Source organism: Heliangelus exortis, chromosome 3, assembly GCF_036169615.1.
Source record: "Heliangelus exortis chromosome 3, bHelExo1.hap1, whole genome shotgun sequence".
Classification (NCBI taxonomy): domain Eukaryota; kingdom Metazoa; phylum Chordata; class Aves; order Apodiformes; family Trochilidae; genus Heliangelus; species Heliangelus exortis.
The window spans coordinates 114,581,273-114,600,217 of record NC_092424.1 but is presented as its reverse complement, the minus strand read 5'-3'; the positions used below and the strand labels follow the sequence as shown (position 1 = coordinate 114,600,217).

Sequence of the window (18,945 nt, the reverse complement as noted above, 5' to 3'; positions counted from 1 at the left end):
GGCTGGGAGCCAGGCTGCCCGGGCACTGGGACAATTTTCCAGTGGGGAAGTGGTGGCACAAGGCTTGGGAAAGGAAGGTGAGAGGAGGCTGAGTGCTGGGCCTGCTCCTGGGGGCAGGGGGGAGGGGGTGTTTATTTCCAGGGATGTTTTCCCACCCTTCCTCCTGGCTCACAAAGCACCCCAGGGAGCATTTCCCTCCTGCTGCCCTTGGAATTCTCCTCTCCCTGGAGCATTTCCCTCCTGCTGCCCTTGGAATTCTCCTCTCCCTTTGCTTCTCCTGTTTGTTTGCCCGTGGGGTCCCTCTGGCTCAGAGCAGGGGGGGCTGATCCCGGGTTCCTCTCCAGCTCCCCAGACCCCAAAATGAATTCCCTGCTGGCCCAGGCCCTCAGAAACCTCCCCCCCCCCTCGTGGGCTGCCCGGGGCTGTGAGTATCCTGACATTCCCATTATCCTCATTTAGCATTGGAACTGGGGGGGGCTGAAGGGTTCTGGGTGGGGGGGGGGTGAGTTTGGGGTGGGTGCTTGGAGCTGAATCCCTTAAAAATTAAAAAAAAAAAACAAAACAAAAAAAAAGTGGGGTTTGTGGGGAAGCCCTCACTGCCATGGCTGTTCCTTCCCAGCTCAGGGGTGGGAGGAGCCTCAGGGTAATGACTGAGTTAATTAATTAATTAACAAAACCCCTCAGGTGCAGCCGTGTCCCTGGGGGGTGATGTTTTCCCAGCAGTTTCCCAGCAGCTGCTGCTCCCCTCCCAGCCCCTCTTGTGCTCTTTGTTTTTCAGTTCCTCGCTGCCTCAGCTGCTCTGCTCCCTCACAAGCTGCAGGTACAGTGAAACCTCCTCAAAATCTTCCCAGGGCTGGGCTGGAAAACACAAAATCTGTGAAGCTCCCTCCCTCTCCCAGAGCCTCCTCCTGCTTAGAGCTCCAGGATGGGTGCAGGGGGGCTCAGGCTGAGCAGAGAGGGAAAGCCCCATGTGGTGCTGAGTCCCCTGCCTGTCCCTTGTCCCCAGCAGCTCTGCCCTGTCCCATTGTCACCTGATCTGGGGCTATTTCTGGATCTTCAGCACAGAGATGGGCTCAGGGTTTCTCCTCTGCTTGTCCTTCCCAAGGGGAAGCTGATGGGATGAGGGAGGTGCCAGGGGGGATTCAGTGAGGGGTGGGGGGTTTGCTGTGGTCCTGCTGCTCAGGCTGCAGAGCTGCTGGCCCTGGGGTCCCCCCTGAGCTCTGTTCCTGTTGATTGTCACTGCAGAGGAGCTGTGGCAGGCACTGTGACACTGACTGCAGGGCCTGGGCCACCTTGTGCTGCAGGTGACACCAGGCTGGGTGGCAGTCCTGAGCTGCCTGAGGGCAGGGAGGATCCACAGAGGGGTCAGGGCAGGCTGGATCCATGGGATGAGGCTCTGCAGAGGGATCAGGACAGGCTGGATCCATGGGATGAGGCTCTGCAGAGGGATCAGGACAGGCTGGATCCATGGGGTGAGGCTCTGCAGAGGGATCAGGACAGGATGGATCCATGGGGTGAGGCTCTGCAGAGGGATCAGGACAGGATGGATCCATGGGATGAGGCTCTGCAGAGGGATCAGGACAGGCTGGATCCATGGGATGAGGCTCTGCAGAGGGATCAGGACAGGATGGATCCATGGGATGAGGCTCTGCAGAGGGATCAGGACAGGATGGATCCATGGGATGAGGCTCTGCAGAGGGATCAGGACAGGATGGATCCATGGGATGAGGCTCTGCAGAGGGATCAGGACAGGATGGATCCATGGGATGAAGCCAACTGTAGGAGTTTCACCAAGGCCAAGTGCTGGGTCCTGCCCTTGGGTCACCCCAAGCCCAGGCAGAGCTCCAGGCTTGGGGCAGAGCAGCTGGAAAGTGCCTGGTGGGAAAGGAGCTGGGGGAGTTGGGCAACAGCAGCTGGAGATGAGGCAGAGTGTGCCCAGGTGGCCAAGGTGGCCACCAGAATCCTGGCTTGGGTCAGGAATGGGGTGGGCAGAGAAGGGAAGGGATGGTGCCCCTGTGCTGGGCACTGCTGAGGCTGCACCCCCAATCCTGGGGTCAGTTCTGGGGCCCTCAGGAGCAGAAGGAGATTGAGGGGCTGGAGAGTGTCCAGAGAAGGGAATGGAGCTGGGGAAGGGGCTGGAGAAGATGGAGAAGGGGATGGAGAGGATGGATAAGGGTCTGGAGAAGAAGCCTGGGGCAGAGAGAGAGCCAAGGTGACACCTGAGGTGTCCTCCCTGCTCTGCTCTGGGCTTGGGCATGCCAAGAGAAGAATTTCCCTCATTTCCTGGTGGTTTTTCCAGAGTCCTGCTCCATGCTTTGCTGATCTTCTCCTTCCCATCCTGATCTTCTCCCTCCCATCCCTTCTCTCTCCCCAGCCCAGCCCAAGAGCAAGAAGACCTTGGCCAGGAGTGGGGTGAGGAACGTGGTGGTGGTGGAAGGTGTCCGGATCCCCTTCCTGCTCTCAGGCACCACGTGAGTGGGACAGGAGGCAGCAGTGCCTGGGCTGGGGGTGCAGGAGCCTTCCTGGGGGGCTGAGCTCTGCCTCCTGACCCACCAGAGGTGCTGGGGTGGCAGTGGGACAGGCTGATCCCAGCTTCCCGGGTGGAAAATCTGGATTGGGGAAGAGCCTTCCTGGTGGAGGCTGAGGGGTTCTGCTCCACCTGGTGGGACTGGAGCAGATGAGGCAGCCCCAGGAACCAGCAGAGAACCTGCTGCAGGCTCCTTGCTGGCAGCAGCTTGGGGTCAGGGGAGGGTGAGGGGATCCTTTATTCCTTTCCTTCTGCTGTTCCCTGTTCCCAGTCTGGTGATCCCAGCACACAAGTGGGCTCCACAGCCTGGGGGGGTGGGGGGTGGGGGAGCTGCTGGGTTAGAAATGCACTGGAGCATTCCTGGGACATCACCTCTGCTGCTGCTGTGCTCCTGGGGAAAGGGTGGAGCAGAGCTCAGTGCTGGGTTCTGGCACCTCTGAGGTTCTTTGTGTCCCCTCTGCCCCCAGGTATGCAGATCTCATGCCTCATGACCTGGCCAGGGCAGCTCTGCAGTAAGTAACAGGCACCTGGGGCTGGGGGGGCCCCACAGCACCTGGGGGGGCATCAGGAGCTCTGAAGGGTTGTCTGGAGGGGATCTGGGACATCAGTGTTGTGAGGAGCATCTGAGGGAGCTGTGGGTGCTGATCCTGGAGCAGAGGAGGCTGAGGGGAGACCTTGTGGCTCTCTGCAAGCCCCTGAGAGGAGGTTGGAGCCAGGGGGGGTCGGGCTCTGCCCCCAAGGAAGAAGGGATGGGAGAAGAGGAACTTTTGGCACAAGTCAAGTGGTGCCAGGGGAGGTTTAGGTTGGAGCTGGGGAAGAATTTCTCCCTGGAAAGGGTTGTCAGGGCCTGGCCCAGGCTGCCCAGGGCAGGGCTGGAGTCCCCATCATGCCTGGAGGGGTTTCAGAGAAAGCCCTGGGGATGTGGGGATGAGGGACATGGGGCAGGGGGGGGCTGGGTGACTCTCAGAGGTTTTTCCAGCCCTGATGATCCATGATTTGTCTCTGGATGATACCAGCCAAGTGCTCCATTGCTCATGGCCCACCAGCACCTCAGTAGGTGGCTCAAGCAGTGGGGCTTACAAGAGGCTTGTGTTTGAGTGCAGTGTCCCAGAGAGGTGGCAGTGTCCTCCTGGACAAATCCCAGTTCCTTTGCATCCTGCTGGCAGTTCTCCAGCTCCAGTGCTCATCCCCACTGAGCTGTGGGCAGCACCCCCTGGGCACTGCAGAGAAAACAAAGTGGCCACCAGAACAAGGCAATGCTGGCACCCTGCTTGTCCCCTCCAGGACCTGCTGGGTTGGCCCAGATGTGGCAAATTCTCTCATCAGATTTGTACTGAGTGGTGATTTTTGGTGTCAGAATGCTCCAAATTGGTCCAAGAGCACGGGGAGAGTGTAGGGTGGTGGCTTTCATCTGTGAACAGTGACAGTGTCACCAGGAGTGGCTGCAGCCATCGTGGGCTGCACTTCTCATGGAGAAGAAAGGCTCATGAGGTGCCTTCACCTGGTGACACTGAGCACAGGGAAGTTGTAGGGTCCTGCACCTGGGGAGGAAGAGCCCCTGCAGCAGCACAGGCTGCAGAGCAGCTCTGTGGAACAAGCCCTGGTGGAGCCAGCAGGGTTTCCTCAGGGCCAAGAAAGCCAGAGGGATGAGGAAGAGCCTGGCAAGCAGGTGGAGGTTCTCCTACCCCCCCAGTCTGCCCTCTTGGGGCCCCATCTGAGGAACTGTGCCCAGGAAGGACAGGGACGTGCTGGAGAGGGGACAGCAAAGGGGATGAGGGGACTGGGAGGAGAGGCTGAGGGACTTGGAGGAGAGAAACCTGAGGGGGAATCTTGCCAGTGCTTATCCAGGCTTAGGATTCTGGAATAATTTGGGCTGGAAGGGACCTCTCAGAGTCCTCCAGTGCAGTCCCCAGGGGCTGGGTGTGAGCCTTTGGGGGTGGGTGTCAGGACCAGACTTGTGTCAGGGGTGCCCAGAGGTCATGGGCACAACCTGGAACATAGGGAGCTCCATCCAAACACCAGGAGGAAGGAACTTCTGGGCTTTGAGGGTGGCAGAGCCCTGGAATGGGCTGCTCAGAGGGCTGGGGGAGTCCCCATCTCTGGTGACATCCCAACCCCCCCTGGACACCATCCTGTGCCACCTCTCTGGGTCACCCTGTCCTGGCAGAGGGGTTGGATGCCCAGAGGTCCCTTCCAGCCCCTGCCCTCCTGTGGCTCTGAAGTGGGGCAGGAGATGGGTGAGGCTGGTGGGAAGGGGCTGTGTGGGGGCTGTATGAGGTTCCTGGTGCCATGCTTGGGATCCTCTTGGGTTTTGCTCTCCCCCTCAGGGGTTTGCTGAGCCGCACCAGTGTCCCCAAGGATGTTGTTGACTACATCGTGTATGGCACTGTGATCCAGGAGGTGAAAACCAGCAACGTGGCCAGAGAGGTGGGTCCCCTGCAGCCCTGCCCCTGAGGGAGGTGACAAACCCTTGCAAGACACTTTTGTAATGTCACAGGGGTCTGGGAGCAGGAAGGAGCTGTGTCTGCCCAACAACTGTGTCCTGCTCCGAGCCTGCTTGGGTCTGTCCTGAGAGGGAAGTGTTGGATAAGCACTCATGGTCACACCTCACTGCCAGCTGGTTTGTCCAGGGGGCTGGGGAGGCACAGGGCAGCTCTGAGAGTCCCTGCCCTGGGGTAGTTTTTTGGTTTGGTTTCAGACACAGCTTCTGAAAGATTTGCAGGAGCTTGGCTGCCTCTTTTTCTGTCAGGCAGGAAACAAACTTTGCCCTTTATACCCAGGAGCAGCATTCTAGAGGAGTGTGATTGCTCTCTAATCCTGAGCCTCTGCTGGTTTTGTGTTATTTTTGATCCACAACCAGGCAAAACCCTGACATAATGTGGGCTGGGGAGGCTTTGGGGCTGAGCAGGCTCTCCTCTTCCCTCAGCAGTTTCAGCCTCCTGTATGCACAATCCTTCCCTTGGTCACCTGCCAGTCAGATGAGCCCGGGGTGTAATTTTACCTCGGGAACAAGCTGCTGAACTTTCAACCACTTGGCCAGGGCTCAGGTCGGGGGAAGGTCTTGCCACAAGGGGGTGGGAAGGAGGAGAGGCTGCAGGGAATGGCTCTGGGTAAAGCCAGGCAGCCTGGTGCTGAGGCAGCCCAAAATAATCCCTTCCCCTTGTTGCCTTTCCAAAACAAGGTGAAGCAAAGATGATGCCAGGAGCTGTTTTGGACTGGGGATGAATTCCTCCCTTCATGAATGGGGTCCAGGGCTGTGTGAGAGCTCTGCCAGCTGCCCTCTCCTGCTCCCAGAGCCTGGGGACAGGGTAGAGCTGGAGACTGGAAGCTCCTGTGCTGGTGTTGAGCTGTGGCTGGGCAGGAGGGAGCTCTGCCCCCCTCTGGGTGCTCACAGTCCTTCTGTCTCTGACAGGCTGCCCTGGGAGCAGGTTTCTCTGACAAAACCCCAGCCCATACAGTCACCATGGCCTGCATTTCTTCCAACCAGGCAATGACCACAGGTATGTTGGCTGGGAGAAGCTGGGGGGCTTGAGACAGAGCTCAGCAACTCCTCTGAGCCCCCCTCTACCTTGGCCTGCTTAGCAAGCACCTGAAGACATTCTGGAATGGAAGGAAGGTTTTCAAACCAACAAAATGTAATGTGGATCAAGAGTCTGCTGCAGGCCTGCCAGCAGCTGGACACCCTTTGGATTCACTGATAGTCTGCTCAGCATCCCTGTTAGCTTGGGAGCTGAGGGAAACATCAGGATAAGAAGTTGGTGCCTTTCAGGCTGCTTTCATCATGGGCTGAGCCTGAACAGAGCAGACAAGTGGAGACCTGGTGACTGTCCTGAATCACCAGGGTTATTCATCTCCCAGTTGCTGTGTGAGACAACTGGAAGCAAAGTTATGGAACTCCTATGAGTCAGAAAAAAGTCTGATCAGAAAAAAGTTCAGCCTGCTGGGTCTCTGGCCAGCACGTGTTGTGTAACTGCCAGAGCCTGGAGGAGGAACTGAAAGGCACTGAGGGCATAGAAATCATGGAATTAATCATCAAATCACTGAATGGGTTGGGTTGAAAAGGGCCTTAAAGCTTTCTCATTTTTTAGGGCTGGGACCCCTCCCCCAGCCCAGGGGGCTCCAAGCCCCATCCAACCTGGGCTGAGACACTGCCAGGGATGGGGCAGCCACAGCTTCCTTGGGCAACCTGGGCAACCAGGGGCTCAGCACCCTCACCCCAAGCAATTTCTCCCTCCCATCTCAGCCCCAGCTCCCCTCTCCCAGCTGCAAACCCTTCCCCCTTGTCCTATCCCACTCCAGCCCAGCCAGGACATCACCTTATTCCAGGCCACCACTAACCCATGTCCCACACCTGAGAATCACAGAATGCTCATGGCTGGAAAGGACCTCTGAGATCACCAAGTCCAACCAAACAATTTCTCCCTCCCTCCCTCCCTCCCTCCCTGCCCAAGATCTCCTCTCCATCTCCCCTCTCCCAGCTGCAAACCCTTCCCCCTCGCAGGGTCCCATCCCTCCAGGCCCTTGTCCCAAGTCCCTCCCCAGCTTTCCTGGAGCCCCTTCAGGCACTGGAAGGTGCTCTAAGGTCTCCCCGTTGCAGCCTTCTCTTCTCCAGCCTCAACACCCCCAGCTCTCTCAGCCTGGCTCCGGATCAGAGCTGCTCCTCCCCTGGCAGTGTCCCTTTTCCCAGCTCTGCTCCAGCTGTGTTTTCCTGCAGGTGTGGGGCTGATAGCTGCTGGCCAGTGTGATGTGGTGGTGGCTGGGGGAGTGGAGTTCATGTCAGACATTCCCATCCGCCACAGCAGGAAGATGAGGAAGACCCTGCTGACCCTGAACAGAGCCAAGACCTTGGGCCAGAAGCTCTCCCTGATTTCCAGGATTCGCCCTGACTACTTTGCTCCTGAGGTAAATGCTTCCCAGGCCTCTCTTGAAGCTGAGCTGCTGTGTGAGGAGGAGCAACACGAGTGGCCCTCGGGAAGTCTTTTTTTAGCCTCAGTGGAGAGGATTTGACAAAGCAGAGCTGCCTGCCTGTGGTGGGCTCATGTTGGAGCCCTGTGCTCTGTGTTTGATCCCAGGTGCTGTGATGAACACAGCTCAGCAGTCCTGACCCTCTGCTCTGTTTTCTGATGTGTTGCTCTGCAGGAAAAACAATTTCAAAGCTTCCCTGTCCTGCTGCAGCTCCTCAGTGAACTGTGCTGGTGGCTACCAAGCAGAACCTTAGTTCTATTAATAACTGAGGGCCCTTCTGAAAGGGCCCTAAATGGTCAGGAGACTTTTTTCTTTCTTAAATAAGTGAAGTAACAGGATCACAGAATCGTTTTGGTTGGAAAAGGCCATGAAGGTGATGGAGTCCAACCCTCCCCCCATCCCCACATCCCCAGGGGTTGCTCTGAAACCCCTCCAGGCATGATGGGGACTCCAGCCCTGCCCTGGGCAGCCTGGGCCAGGCCCTGACAACCCTTTCCAGGGAGAAATTCTTCCCCAGCTCCAACCTAAACCTCCCCTGGCACCACTTGACTTGTGCCAAAAGTTCCTCTTCTCCCATCCCTTGTTCCTTGGGAGCAGAGCCCGACCCCCCCTGGCTCCAACCTCCTCTCAGGGGCTTGCAGAGAGCCAGAAGGCCTTGAAGCTGTGATCTGGACCTCACTTTATCCACATTTTACTGAACTCTTTGGAAGTGGCCAGCTCACTTCTGCTCTGGTAGCCACGTGTCGGTTCCCCCAGATTCCGACTCGCAGCTCCTCCCTGCCTGACCGTTCAGGGCTTCCCCTTCTGCTGACCTCCAGGTGCCTGCCCCAGGGGACAGGTTTCTGCCTGTCCTGAGCTGATTTTTGCCTTTCCCAGCTCCCAGCTGTGGCAGAGTTCTCCACCAGTGAGACCATGGGGCACTCTGCTGACCGCCTGGCCGCCGCCTTCGGGATCTCCCGCCGGGAGCAGGACGAGTACGCGCTGCGCTCACACACCCTGGCCAAGAAAGCCCAGGATGGAGGGTTGCTCTCTGATGTGGTGCCCTTCAAAGTGCCAGGTAAAAGGCTGTGTGTGTGTCTGTTGTTGCCTGCGTTCATGTCAGGGTGTAATTGGCCCAGCAATGAAACCCAATACCAGGAGCTGTCTGTTAATCCCCCTCCCCGATAAAGAAAGGAGAGAGAATGAGGGAGAGAGACTGATGGGTTGGGAACTGAACTGCACAGCTTGACTGCAACAGTCATGATAAAAAGGTAAAAAATGGCTAAATCTATACAAATAGACAGGAAAATGGATCCCAGGTTCCTCCCCCTCTCCCCAATAACTCTCCCATCCCCACTGAGGCTGCAGGGCAGCCCTGGGAAAGTCCAGGCTGGAATCCTGGGGTCAGCAGCAGTTGGGAGCTGGAGGCAGGAACACACAGATTCAGGCTGGCATGGATCAGGAGCAGAGGCAGAGGAAGGGATGGAATCCTCCCAGGATGCCAAAACAAACAGGGAGAGGGGAAGAAGGGGAAGCAGGAAGGGGTTTGACCCTGGGGATCCCTCAGATTTCTCCTGAGTATGAGGTGTATGGGATGGAATCCTCTGTTTGGTCAATTCTGGTCATTTCTCTTGTCCCTTCCTCCCTAAGGGAGGGTTCCAGGTGGGACCTTTTTACTCCTTTTCTCCTTTTGGAGGGCAAAATGTTGCTCAGAGCTGAGCAGTTCCTTGGTTCTGCTGTAACTATAACCATGGAGTGGGCTCAGTCCCAGCAGCAGCCACTGCCTGAGAAACTTGCTGTTCATTTCAGCAAGTGCAGCTCCTGACAAGAGACTGAGCTGGAAGCAAAAGGACAGGACAGAAAATCCCCTTTATCCTGCCCCAAACCAGGACAATGTGCCAGTTTGATGAAGAAAAAAAAAATAATCCCACACTTTTAACTAGAAAAGAAGGGGTCAGGTCAGTAGCATTCTGCTGGGCAACGTGTTCTGTTGTTCCACCACCCTGAGGGGACACAACTTGTTCCTAACAACCCATCTAAACCTGCTCTTCCCTAATTTAAAACGATTTCCCCTCATCCTATCCCTCCAGGCCCTTGCAAACAGCATTCCTGTGGCCCCTTCAGATACTGGCAGGTCACTGTTGGGTGTCCCCAGAGCCTCCTCTTCTCCAGGCTGAACGCCCCCAGCTCCCACAGCCTGGCTGCCCAGCAGAGGTGTTCCAGCCCCCTGAGCCCCCTCCTCTGGACCCTCTCCATGATGTCCATGTCCTTTCTGTGCTGGGGGCTCCAGAGCTGGATGCAATAACCCAGCTGAGGTCTCACCAGAGCAGAGCAAAGTGGCAGAATGCCCTCTCTTGGCCTGCTGGCCATATCCCCACCCTTGGATCCAGCAAATGCTCTTGGTAGGAAGTTGTGGTCCTTGGGTGGGAGGTGCCACCTGACCCCACCTTTTCAGGGCTTGCCATATCTGACACATCCAGGTCTTCTCTTGGGCACCTCCAGATGGGGTGACTGAGCAAGAACCCTTATTTCTGTGCATGCCACCTCTTCACTGGCTTCATGAGGGACACCCAGGGTGGCACTCTGCCTCCTCAGGGGACAGCTTGCCTGCCCCTGGCCTTTCCTGAGTAAGGACAGTGTCCTGCCTGTCAGGGGGGCCATCAAAGAGGGGCTCTCCTTGCAAGGACAGTGTCCAGGGATGGCCACTGAAGGAGAGGCTGCTCCTCTGAGACCAGGACCCCATTTATCAGGGTGACCACCCAAATGGGGGCCTCTCCTTGAGAGAAGAGAGTCCAGGTGGCTGTCAGATGAGGAACCCCAATGCCCATCATGTCAGGGCAGCTGTTCTGAGACAGTTGCTCATTTGGGGATGATACAGAGGGGTTGGAGGAGATGGTCCATGTTGGAGTCCCCAACAGCAGAAGGACACAGAGCTCCTGGAAGGTGTCCAGAGCAGAGCCACTCAAATGCTCAGAGGGCTGAGCACCTCCCTGGGAAGCCAGGCTGAGGGCTTGGGGTTGTTCAGCCTGGAGAAGAGGAGGCTCCCAGGTGAGCTCAGAGCAACCTCCCAATATCTGAAGGGGCTCCAAGAAAGCTGGGGGAGGGCTTTGGACACGGGGGGGTAGGGAGAGGACAAGGGAAATGGGTTAAAACTGGAAGAGGGGAGATTGGGGTTGGACCTGAGGAAGAAATTCTTGAATTTGAGGGTGGTGAGAGACTGGAACAGGTTGCCCAAGGAAGCTGTGGCTGCCCCATCCCTGGCAGTGTCTCAGCCCAGGTTGGATGGGGCTTGGAGCCCCCTGGGCTGGGGGAGGGGTCCCTGACCATGGCAGGGGGGGCACTGGGGGAGTTTTAAAGGTCCCTTCCCACCCTGACATTCGATGATTCTGTGATTAATTTTGTAAGTTTTCTTCATCTCTTCAGTGTTTGAGCACTGTGGGAAACACCCTGATGCCATAAGTGGGTTTTCCTTTTTTTTTTTTTCCCCTTCCTCCCCACTAGTTCTATAAAGCAGTTCCCTGATTTATTTTGTGCAAATTCCTGTCTGTTGCTGACTTTCCTGGTTAAAATCTGTCTTTTTGGGTTGTTTTTTGTTTGTTTGTTGGTCATCAACAGGCAAAGAGACAGTGACCAAGGACAATGGGATCCGTCCTTCCTCCATCGAGCAGATGGGGAAGCTGAAGCCAGCCTTTGTCAAGCCCTATGGAACAGTCACAGCTGCCAACTCCTCCTTCCTGGTAATGCCTCTTCCCACCCCCCTCAGCCAGAAAGGGAAAAAATCCCCAAAAAATCCCCTCCAGTTTACTCTCTGCCTCCCACAGCTCGAGCTGGTACAACCCATGGGGGATCAGTTGTCTCCTTTGTAGCATCCCCTGCTTTGGGATTTTTCTGTTTTGTTTTTTTTTTTCAAAGGGTGAATTTGAACTGAGTTAAAATCTGGTGAATTTGGGCACGATTTCATTTTAAAATCAGCCCCACCCCTGAGGTTTTTCCTCTCTCTTACCCATTTGCTGCTCTGGAGCTGCCTCGTGAGGGTTGAGCCTTCAAAGGCCCGTGCAGAAGTTCTGCCTCAGGATGGGCCCAAACCCATTCTAAGTCCAGAAGTCACTTGTTTTAGTCTCAGCTTGTCACTTGGAGGCTCACTCTGTGAGGTGAGGAGGTTTCTCTGGCACATCTACACCAAGGTCTCCTCTGCACCTGCTCCTTGTTCTCTCTTCTAAAGGAAGCTGAGCCCTGGCTGAACCCTGGTTCCTGAGGCTTGGGGGAAGGTGATGGTCACCCAACACCTCCACAGAGGGCTCAGGGTGTCCCCTGACTCATAGTGGTGGCTTTAAAATCCCAGTTTGTGAGGAACACTTCCAAGGAAGCTCCCAGTAACTGCTCTGGGGCTCCAATGCCCTTCCCTCTTCAGCCTCCTGGGGACCTGCAGAGCCTGGGGATGCCCCAGCCTTGGCCTGAGGAGCATCTCACACCCTGCTGTGTGTCTGCAGCACCTGCAGGACAGCTTGGGCTGCTCCCCAGGGAGTGGGGCAGGGCTGTGGTGCTCAGTTTTGCAGAGTTATATCCCAGGATTATCAGCAGTCTGGGGATGGAGCTGAGCAGACAGGTGAGTGCTCAGAGCATGACACAACCCCAGGCTGGAAGGGACCTCAAGGATCAGCTGGCCCAACCTTTCTTGGCAAAAGCACAGTCTAGAGAAGGTAGCCCAGCAGCACCCTGTCCAGCTCAGCCTTCAAAGTGTCCAACACTGGGGAATCCACCACTTCCCTCATTGTTCTCCTGGAAAATTTCCCTCTTGAGTCCAGTTGGGATCTCCCCAGGAGTAACTTGCACCCCTCACCCCTTGTCTTTTCCGTGTGAGTCCCTGTAAAAAGGGAGTCTCCCTCTTCCTTGTGCCCACCCTCCAAGAAGGATGGGATCTTCCTGAGCCTCCTGCTCTCAAGGCTGCACAGACCCAGTTCTCTCAGCCTTTCCTCATATGGCTTTCCCAGTCCTTGGATCATCTTCCTGGCCCTTCTCTGGACCCTCTCCAGCCTGTCCACAGCTTTTTTCTACAGCAGGGACCAAAACTGAACCCAGCATTCCAGGGGTGGGCTGATGAGCACTAAGTAGGACTGGATAATGAGTTTTTTAGATGCCCTTGGTGATCCAGCAGTGTCCTGCTGGCTTTCTGTGCAGCACACTGTTCCCTTCCCTTGTCCACCAGGACCCCCAGGTCTCTCCCCACAGATCTGCTCCCTGACCAGCTGGATTCCAGCCTGTGCTGCACTCCTGGGTTATGTTTCCCCAGGGATAAGACCTTGCATTTGTCCTTGTTGAGCTTTATGACAACCTTTGGCCCACCCTTCCAGCCTGTCCAGGTCTTCCTGTAGGTAGCTCTCCCTTCTCAAGTGTCCACTGCTCACCTCATCTGGGGACTTCAGGAGGGTACATTTGATCCCAACCTCCAGATCACTTTTATGAGGATATTAAAGAGCCCTGGGCCCAATGTTGAGCCAATGTTGAGCCTGTCCAGTTGGAGAAGGAGCTGATTCCCAGCACCCCGTGGCCCACTTGTCTTGGCAGGAACACATCAGTGTCCCTCAGAGGAGCCCCTGGGCAGCTCTGTCAGAATCCTTGAGGAAATCCAGGTGGATAATGCCCAGCACTTGGGGTGACCAGTTTGTCCTCAGGACTGGTAGGGCTTCCAGGTGCCTCTGTTTGTCAGAGCAGGGGGAGCTGTGGGTCAGGATTTTTGGGAAGTGCTTCAGCAGGGCTACAGCCCAGTTTGGAGACCCCCCCCCTCCAGTCCATCCCAATCCTGAGGGGTTTTTCCTTTCCTGCAGACAGATGGTGCCTCTGCAGTGCTGCTCATGTCTGAGGAGAAGGCTCTGGAGATGGGGTACAAACCAAAGGCCTACCTGAGGTAAAACAGGGGTGTCTGGCTCCATGGGGGCTCTGAAGCCTGCTCTCCCCTCCCTCTCCTTTTCCTGTCACTAACAGCATTCCTCCTGTGCAGGGACTTTGTGTATGTGTCCCAGGATCCAAAGGACCAACTGCTGCTGGGGTAGGTGGTGTGAGGATCAGGATCTGCAAGAGGGGAGGTGGAGAGGAGATGGGAGGGAGAAATTGCTTGGGGTGAGGGTGCTGAGCCCCTGGTTGCCCAGGTTGCCCAAGGAAGCTGTGGCTGCCCCATCCCTGGCAGTGTCTCAGCCCAGGTTGGATGGGGCTTGGAGCCCCCTGGGCTGGGGGAGGGGTCCCTGACCGTGGCAGGGGGGACTCTGGGGGAGCTTTCAGGTCCCTCCCCACCCAAACCAGTCTGGGGTTCCATGACAGACTTGGGCAGCCCCAAGGACTGGAGGCTGGAACATCCTTAGGGCTGCACCCACCACCCCATGCACCCAACCCCTAGGGAGGTGCCCCAGTCATGGAATCATTAAGGTGGGAAAAGACCTCTGGGATAATCATGTCCAACACTAAACCAAGCACCCTCATGCCCACTAAAATCAGGTCCTCAAGTTCCCACCCAGCCCAGTCTGGGGTTCCCTGATCCCTGCTGGCCCAGCAGCCCGGACCTGCTGCTACGTGTCAGGAGTTTTGGGGAGGTATCTCAGGAGCTTCCTCGGGGTTGTGCTTCAGCTGGAGTGAGGCAGGCAGGGAGCTGCAGCTGGAGAGGAGGGCAGGAGCTGTGGAACAAGGGGAAGGATGAGGTGAGGGAACCAGTTCATCCCAAACTTGTGCTTCTTCACCCTCCCCCAGCCCCACGTACGCGACGCCCAAGGTGCTGGAGAAGGCGGGGCTGAGCTTGGCTGACATCGACGTCTTTGAGTTCCATGAAGCCTTTGCTGTAAGCACTCAGCACACTCAGGATGCCTCTCACTGTAAAGTGCTGCTCCCTAGACATCTCTTTCCATAGAATCATGGAATCATTAAGGTTATAAAAAACCTCTCTGAGATCATCAAGCCCAACCATCAGCCCGACCCCACCATGCCGACTAAACCACATCCACGTGGGCTTTGAACCCTTCCAGGTTTTGAACCCCCTCCCATCCCAAATCTTTCCTTTCTCTGTTGGTGAAAGCTTTTATGAAGACCTTTTGTAAAAGGTGCAGTTCCACATGTAGGTCTGGAGATGAGTCCTGTGTAGATTTGTGATGTTTAACATTTTTATATCCCTATGAGTCCCTGCTCACCTTGCTTGAAGTCACCAAGCAAACAGGGATTCAGCTAAAATGATATGGAAAGGAAATAATCTTACTTTCCCAAGACCTTTAAAGGAAAGAATCCACTTCTGCATGTCACCCACTAATTGTGTCACTGCGTGTTGGAGCTCCTCAAAGTCTGTCCTTCCCCTCTTTAACACTGTGCTCCCCTCCCTTGCAGGGGCAGATCCTGGCAAACATGAAAGCCATGGAGTCAGATTGGTTTGCACAGAACTACATGGGCAGAAAGTCCAAGGTAAGGACACACTCAGGACACTTTTATCTCCAGCTTGGTGCAGTCCCTTGTTGCAGCAGGACATGCTGGAACTGCAGAGCAGGGCTTGGGTGTGAAACCATCTGCCTTCAGCTCCAGGTTAGCAAATCCCAGTGTGGGCATAGAATCATGGAATTGTTTTGGATGGAAAAGATGTTAAAGACCATGGAGCCCAGCTGGTTACCCCAGCAGTGCTAAAGCCACCCATGTTCCTCATCCCCACATCCCCAGGGCTTTCTCTGAAACCCCTCCAGGCATGATGGGGACTCCAGCCCTGCCCTGGGCAGCCTGGGCCAGGCCCTGACAACCCTTTCCAGGGAGAAATTCTTCCCCAGCTCCAACCTAAACCTCCCCTGGCACCACTTGACTTGTGCCAAAAGTTCCTCTTCTCCCATCCCTTGGGATTCCTTGGGAGCAGTCTCTTGGGGAATGATGACATCCCTGGTGTCAGGGGGAGGTGGGGATCCAGAGCCCTGATGCTAATTGCTGGAGAGGAGGGAATTCAGACTGTTGGGAGAGGCTCAGTCCTTCTCCTTGTGTCCTCCCAGCACGGGGGGTCCCTGTCTGGCTGCAGCTGGAGCAGCAAAGCCATTCCTGGAGCTTTGTGCTGGCATCAGGCACCCCCTGTGTGTGCCCAGCAGCCCTTTCTGGGGCCAGCACAGGGCCAGTGGTGGTGTGGGGTGGCCAGCAGTGTCCTTCCAGCCCAGCTGACTCTGTGTTCTTGCAGATTGGAGCCCCTCCTCTGGAGAAGTTCAATAACTGGGGTGGGTCCCTGTCCCTGGGCCACCCTTTTGGTGCCACCGGCTGCCGTTTGGTCATCACTGCTGCCCACAGGCTGAAGAAGGAGGGGGGACAGTATGGGCTGGTGGCTGCCTGTGCTGCTGGAGGGCAGGTAGGGCTGCTGGGGGGATGGTGCTGTTCCTGCTCCTGTTGGGACTGTGAAATGCTGTCCAGGTCTGGAGTCCCCTGGTGTTCCTGACCCCCTCGCCTGGCTGTCCCCTTGTCACAGCTCAGCTCAGTGTCCCTGCAGGACATCTCAGAACCTCCCCTGGGTGATGCCCGTGTCCTGCAAGAGAGATTTCTGTCGTGCTCTGAGGGTTTTGTTTGGTGACTCTCAAAGACTTCCCAGGTTCTGCTTTGGGGGCTTCATTCCTCCAACCTTAGGAAGAAAAAGGGGGTGAGACCCTTCCTACAGCTGGAGGCTGCTGTGGGCTACAGCCCTGGGTCAGCTTGCAGTGAGCACTGGCAGTTCTGTAGGGACCATGGCTGGTCCTCTGTGACCTGAAGGTGCCATTCCCAACCCGAGTTCCTCAGGAGAACCTGGGCAGGGGGGACTCTGCTGCCTTGGCTGGCCTGAAGCACTCTGTGCACCATCAAACCACTGTCTGCAGAACCCTTTTGAGAGAATCTGCTCTGAATTCTCATCTTCATTTTTATTTTAAGTCTTTAAAAAATAATTTTATAGGCTTTTTAAAATTTCTTGTTATTTTTATAGTTTATTTTGGAAATTTTATTTATGAGGAGAGACTTCAGAGAAGGGCCTGGAGGGATGGGATGAGGGGGAAGGGTTTCCAGCTGCAAGAGGGGAGATGGAGAGGAGATGGGAGGGAGAAATTCCTTGGGGTGAGGGTGCTGAGCCCCTGGTTGCCCAGGTTGCCCAAGGAAGCTGTGGCTGCCCCATCCCTGGCAGTGTCTCAGCCCAGGTTGGATGGGGCTTGGAGCCCCCTGGGCTGGGGGAGGGGTCCCTGACCATGGCAGGGGGTGGAATGAGGTGACCTTTAGGGTCCCTTCCCACCCAAAGCAGCCTGGGATGGTGTGATATGGTGAATTAAAGGCCACCAAGAGCTGGCCATCTCCTTTTGAGTCCCTTTGGTGACCTTTCTCTCTCTTTCTCTCTCTCTCTCCTCCAGGGGCACGCGATGATCGTGGAGCTTTACCCTCAGTAAAGGGCCAAGGGACAGCAGAATGGGCATTCACCTGTCCTGTGCCTGGCAATGCCATTTCAATGCACTAATCATGTCCCCTCCTTCTCCAAAAAGGATTTTTGGTGGCCTTCATAAATACCTTTTAGCTCCTAGCTGGTAATTTTCATCTAATGAACGCAAGCTAAGAAATACTCCAGGAGAACAAAAAGTTCACCTGCCTCTGGAGCTTCTCCAGGGTCCTTGTAACCTCTCTGATTCCGACTGCAACCCTGAATTCAGTCAGCAGGAGAATGAGGATTCCAAAGCTGTGTGTGGAGCACTGGGGAGGTGAGGAGGTTGCTGGGCTGAGGTGGGGGCCAGCACGGCCTTGCAGGGAGTCACTGATGTGGTTTGGGCTGTGCCAAACAGCACTGGAATTGGCAAATTGCTCCTGAGGAATGGGTGTCACTGAGGTCAGCCACAATAAATCAGGAAAAGAAAAAAAAATAAAAAAAGATAAACTGTCTTTTTTCTATCCCTCCCTTCACCTGCAGGATGTGGGGACAGCTCTGTGGTGGTTGTCCCAGGGGCTCAAAGGTGGCAGCAGCTCAAGGAAATCTGCCCAGAAAACACCTGCAGCTCCAGAGCCCAAAGGAATCTCCAAAATAAATGCTTTGGAGACCTTTTTGTTAGGATCTCCTGCCTCTTGTGGCACTCTAATGGCCTTGGCAGTGTGAGCTTTGTGGTTGGACTCCATGATCTCCAGGTCTTTGGGTTGGAATGGCACACTGGGTACTGAAATTCCCATTTGGAGGCAGGTGATGCTTCCTTGGAATGGTCAATAACCTTCAAGCATCTGCAGATGTGGATCTTTCTCCCATGATTTGGGGAAGAGGTGGTGCTCTTGGTTTTTTTTTTTTGGTTAAACATCTGGGTTGTTTTCCCCTGGGTTTGTTGTGCTGGGGGTGCCCGGGGTTGCTGCCCAGGGAACCAGAGAGGGATCTGAAACCTGCAAGAAATGGTTTGAATTGCATGAAAGAAAAAAAAAGCTTCTGCAGCCCTGCCAGCTGCTGCCCAACCCCACCATTCCCCAGGCTCCTGAGTGAAGTGGTGGGTGTGGGCACCCCCGGGGCTCCTGCTTCAGCAAACACCTTGGAAAATCTTGTGCCAGGGCACGGGGAGATGGGATGGGACCTGTTGGGTTTGGTATGTGAACACCCTGGGGATTCCCTGCTCAGACAAGTCTGGGAATGTGCAGGGGCTGGGATTGCCACTGGTGCTGAGTGTGCCAGAGCCTCTTCCCACAGCCCTGACTTGGAGTGAGTGCTCTGTGGATGGGGGAGCCCAACAGGCCTTAAGGATCCTTAAGGATCATCTCCTGGGCTGTGTGACCCCACAGGGCCAGGGAGGGGATTGTCCCCTCTGCTCTGCTCCGGGGAGCCCCCCCTGGGGTAAAGCTGTGTCCATCCCTGGGGTCCCCATCAGCAGAAGGACACGGAGCTGTTGGAGCCAGTGCAGAGGAGGCCCTGGAGCTGCTGGGAGGGCTGGAGCAGCTCTGCTCTGGAGCCAGGCTGAGAGAGTTGGGGGTGTTGAGGCTGGAGAAGAGAAGGCTGCAACGGGGAGACCTTAGAGCACCTTCCAGTGCCTGAAGGGGCTCCAGGAAAGCTGGGGAGGGACTTGGGACAAGGGCCTGGAGGGATGGGAGCCTGCGAGGGGGAAGGGTTTGCAGCTGGGAGAGGGGAGATGGAGAGGAGATCTTGGGCAGGGAGGGAGGGAGGGAGAAATTGTTTGGTTGGACTTGGTGATCTCAGAGGTCCTTTCCAGCCATGAGCATTCTGTGATTCTCAGGTGTGGGACATGGGTTAGTGGTGGCCTGGAATAAGGTGATGTCCTGGCTGGGCTGGAGTGGGATAGGACAAGGGGGAAGGGTTTGCAGCTGGGAGAGGGGAGCTGGGGCTGAGATGTGAGGGAGAAATTGCTTGGGGTGAGGGTGCTGAGCCCCTGGTTGCCCAGGTTGCCCAAGGAAGCTGTGGCTGCCCCATCCCTGGCAGTGTCTCAGCCCAGGTTGGATGGGGCTTGGAGCCCCCCGGGCTGGGGGAGGGGTCCCTGACCATG

At 56.1% G+C, this 18,945-nt stretch overlaps 1 protein-coding gene across 1 annotated transcript; it reads left to right on the top strand.

The window, feature by feature from the left end:
* The first annotated feature begins 280 nt into the window (after positions 1 to 280).
* On the top strand, positions 281 to 17,351 carry HADHB (hydroxyacyl-CoA dehydrogenase trifunctional multienzyme complex subunit beta). The gene is made up of 15 exons (XM_071742351.1): positions 281 to 424; positions 779 to 820; positions 2,375 to 2,471; positions 2,995 to 3,039; positions 4,855 to 4,954; positions 5,940 to 6,027; positions 7,242 to 7,429; positions 8,369 to 8,549; positions 11,087 to 11,208; positions 13,297 to 13,376; positions 13,470 to 13,517; positions 14,210 to 14,297; positions 14,834 to 14,908; positions 15,654 to 15,818; positions 16,837 to 17,351. The coding sequence occupies exons 1-15, from the start codon at positions 361 to 363 to the stop codon at positions 16,870 to 16,872; spliced, it is 1,419 nt and encodes a 472-aa protein (XP_071598452.1). The 5' UTR covers positions 281 to 360; the 3' UTR covers positions 16,873 to 17,351.
* Positions 17,352 to 18,945: the final 1,594 nt, after the last annotated feature.

What these genes read in the sequence shown, in the direction of transcription:
- HADHB (XM_071742351.1), top strand. Translation starts at nt 361, where the DNA reads ATGAATTCCCTGCTGGCCCAGGCCCTCAGAAACCTCCCCCCCCCCTCG. An exon ending in CAACCAGGCAATGACCACAG is followed by an intron (nt 6,028 to 7,241) that starts GTATGTTGGCTG and finishes GTTTTCCTGCAG; the next exon opens with GTGTGGGGCTGATAGCTGCT. An exon ending in CTGCCAACTCCTCCTTCCTG is followed by an intron (nt 11,209 to 13,296) that starts GTAATGCCTCTT and finishes CCTTTCCTGCAG; the next exon opens with ACAGATGGTGCCTCTGCAGT.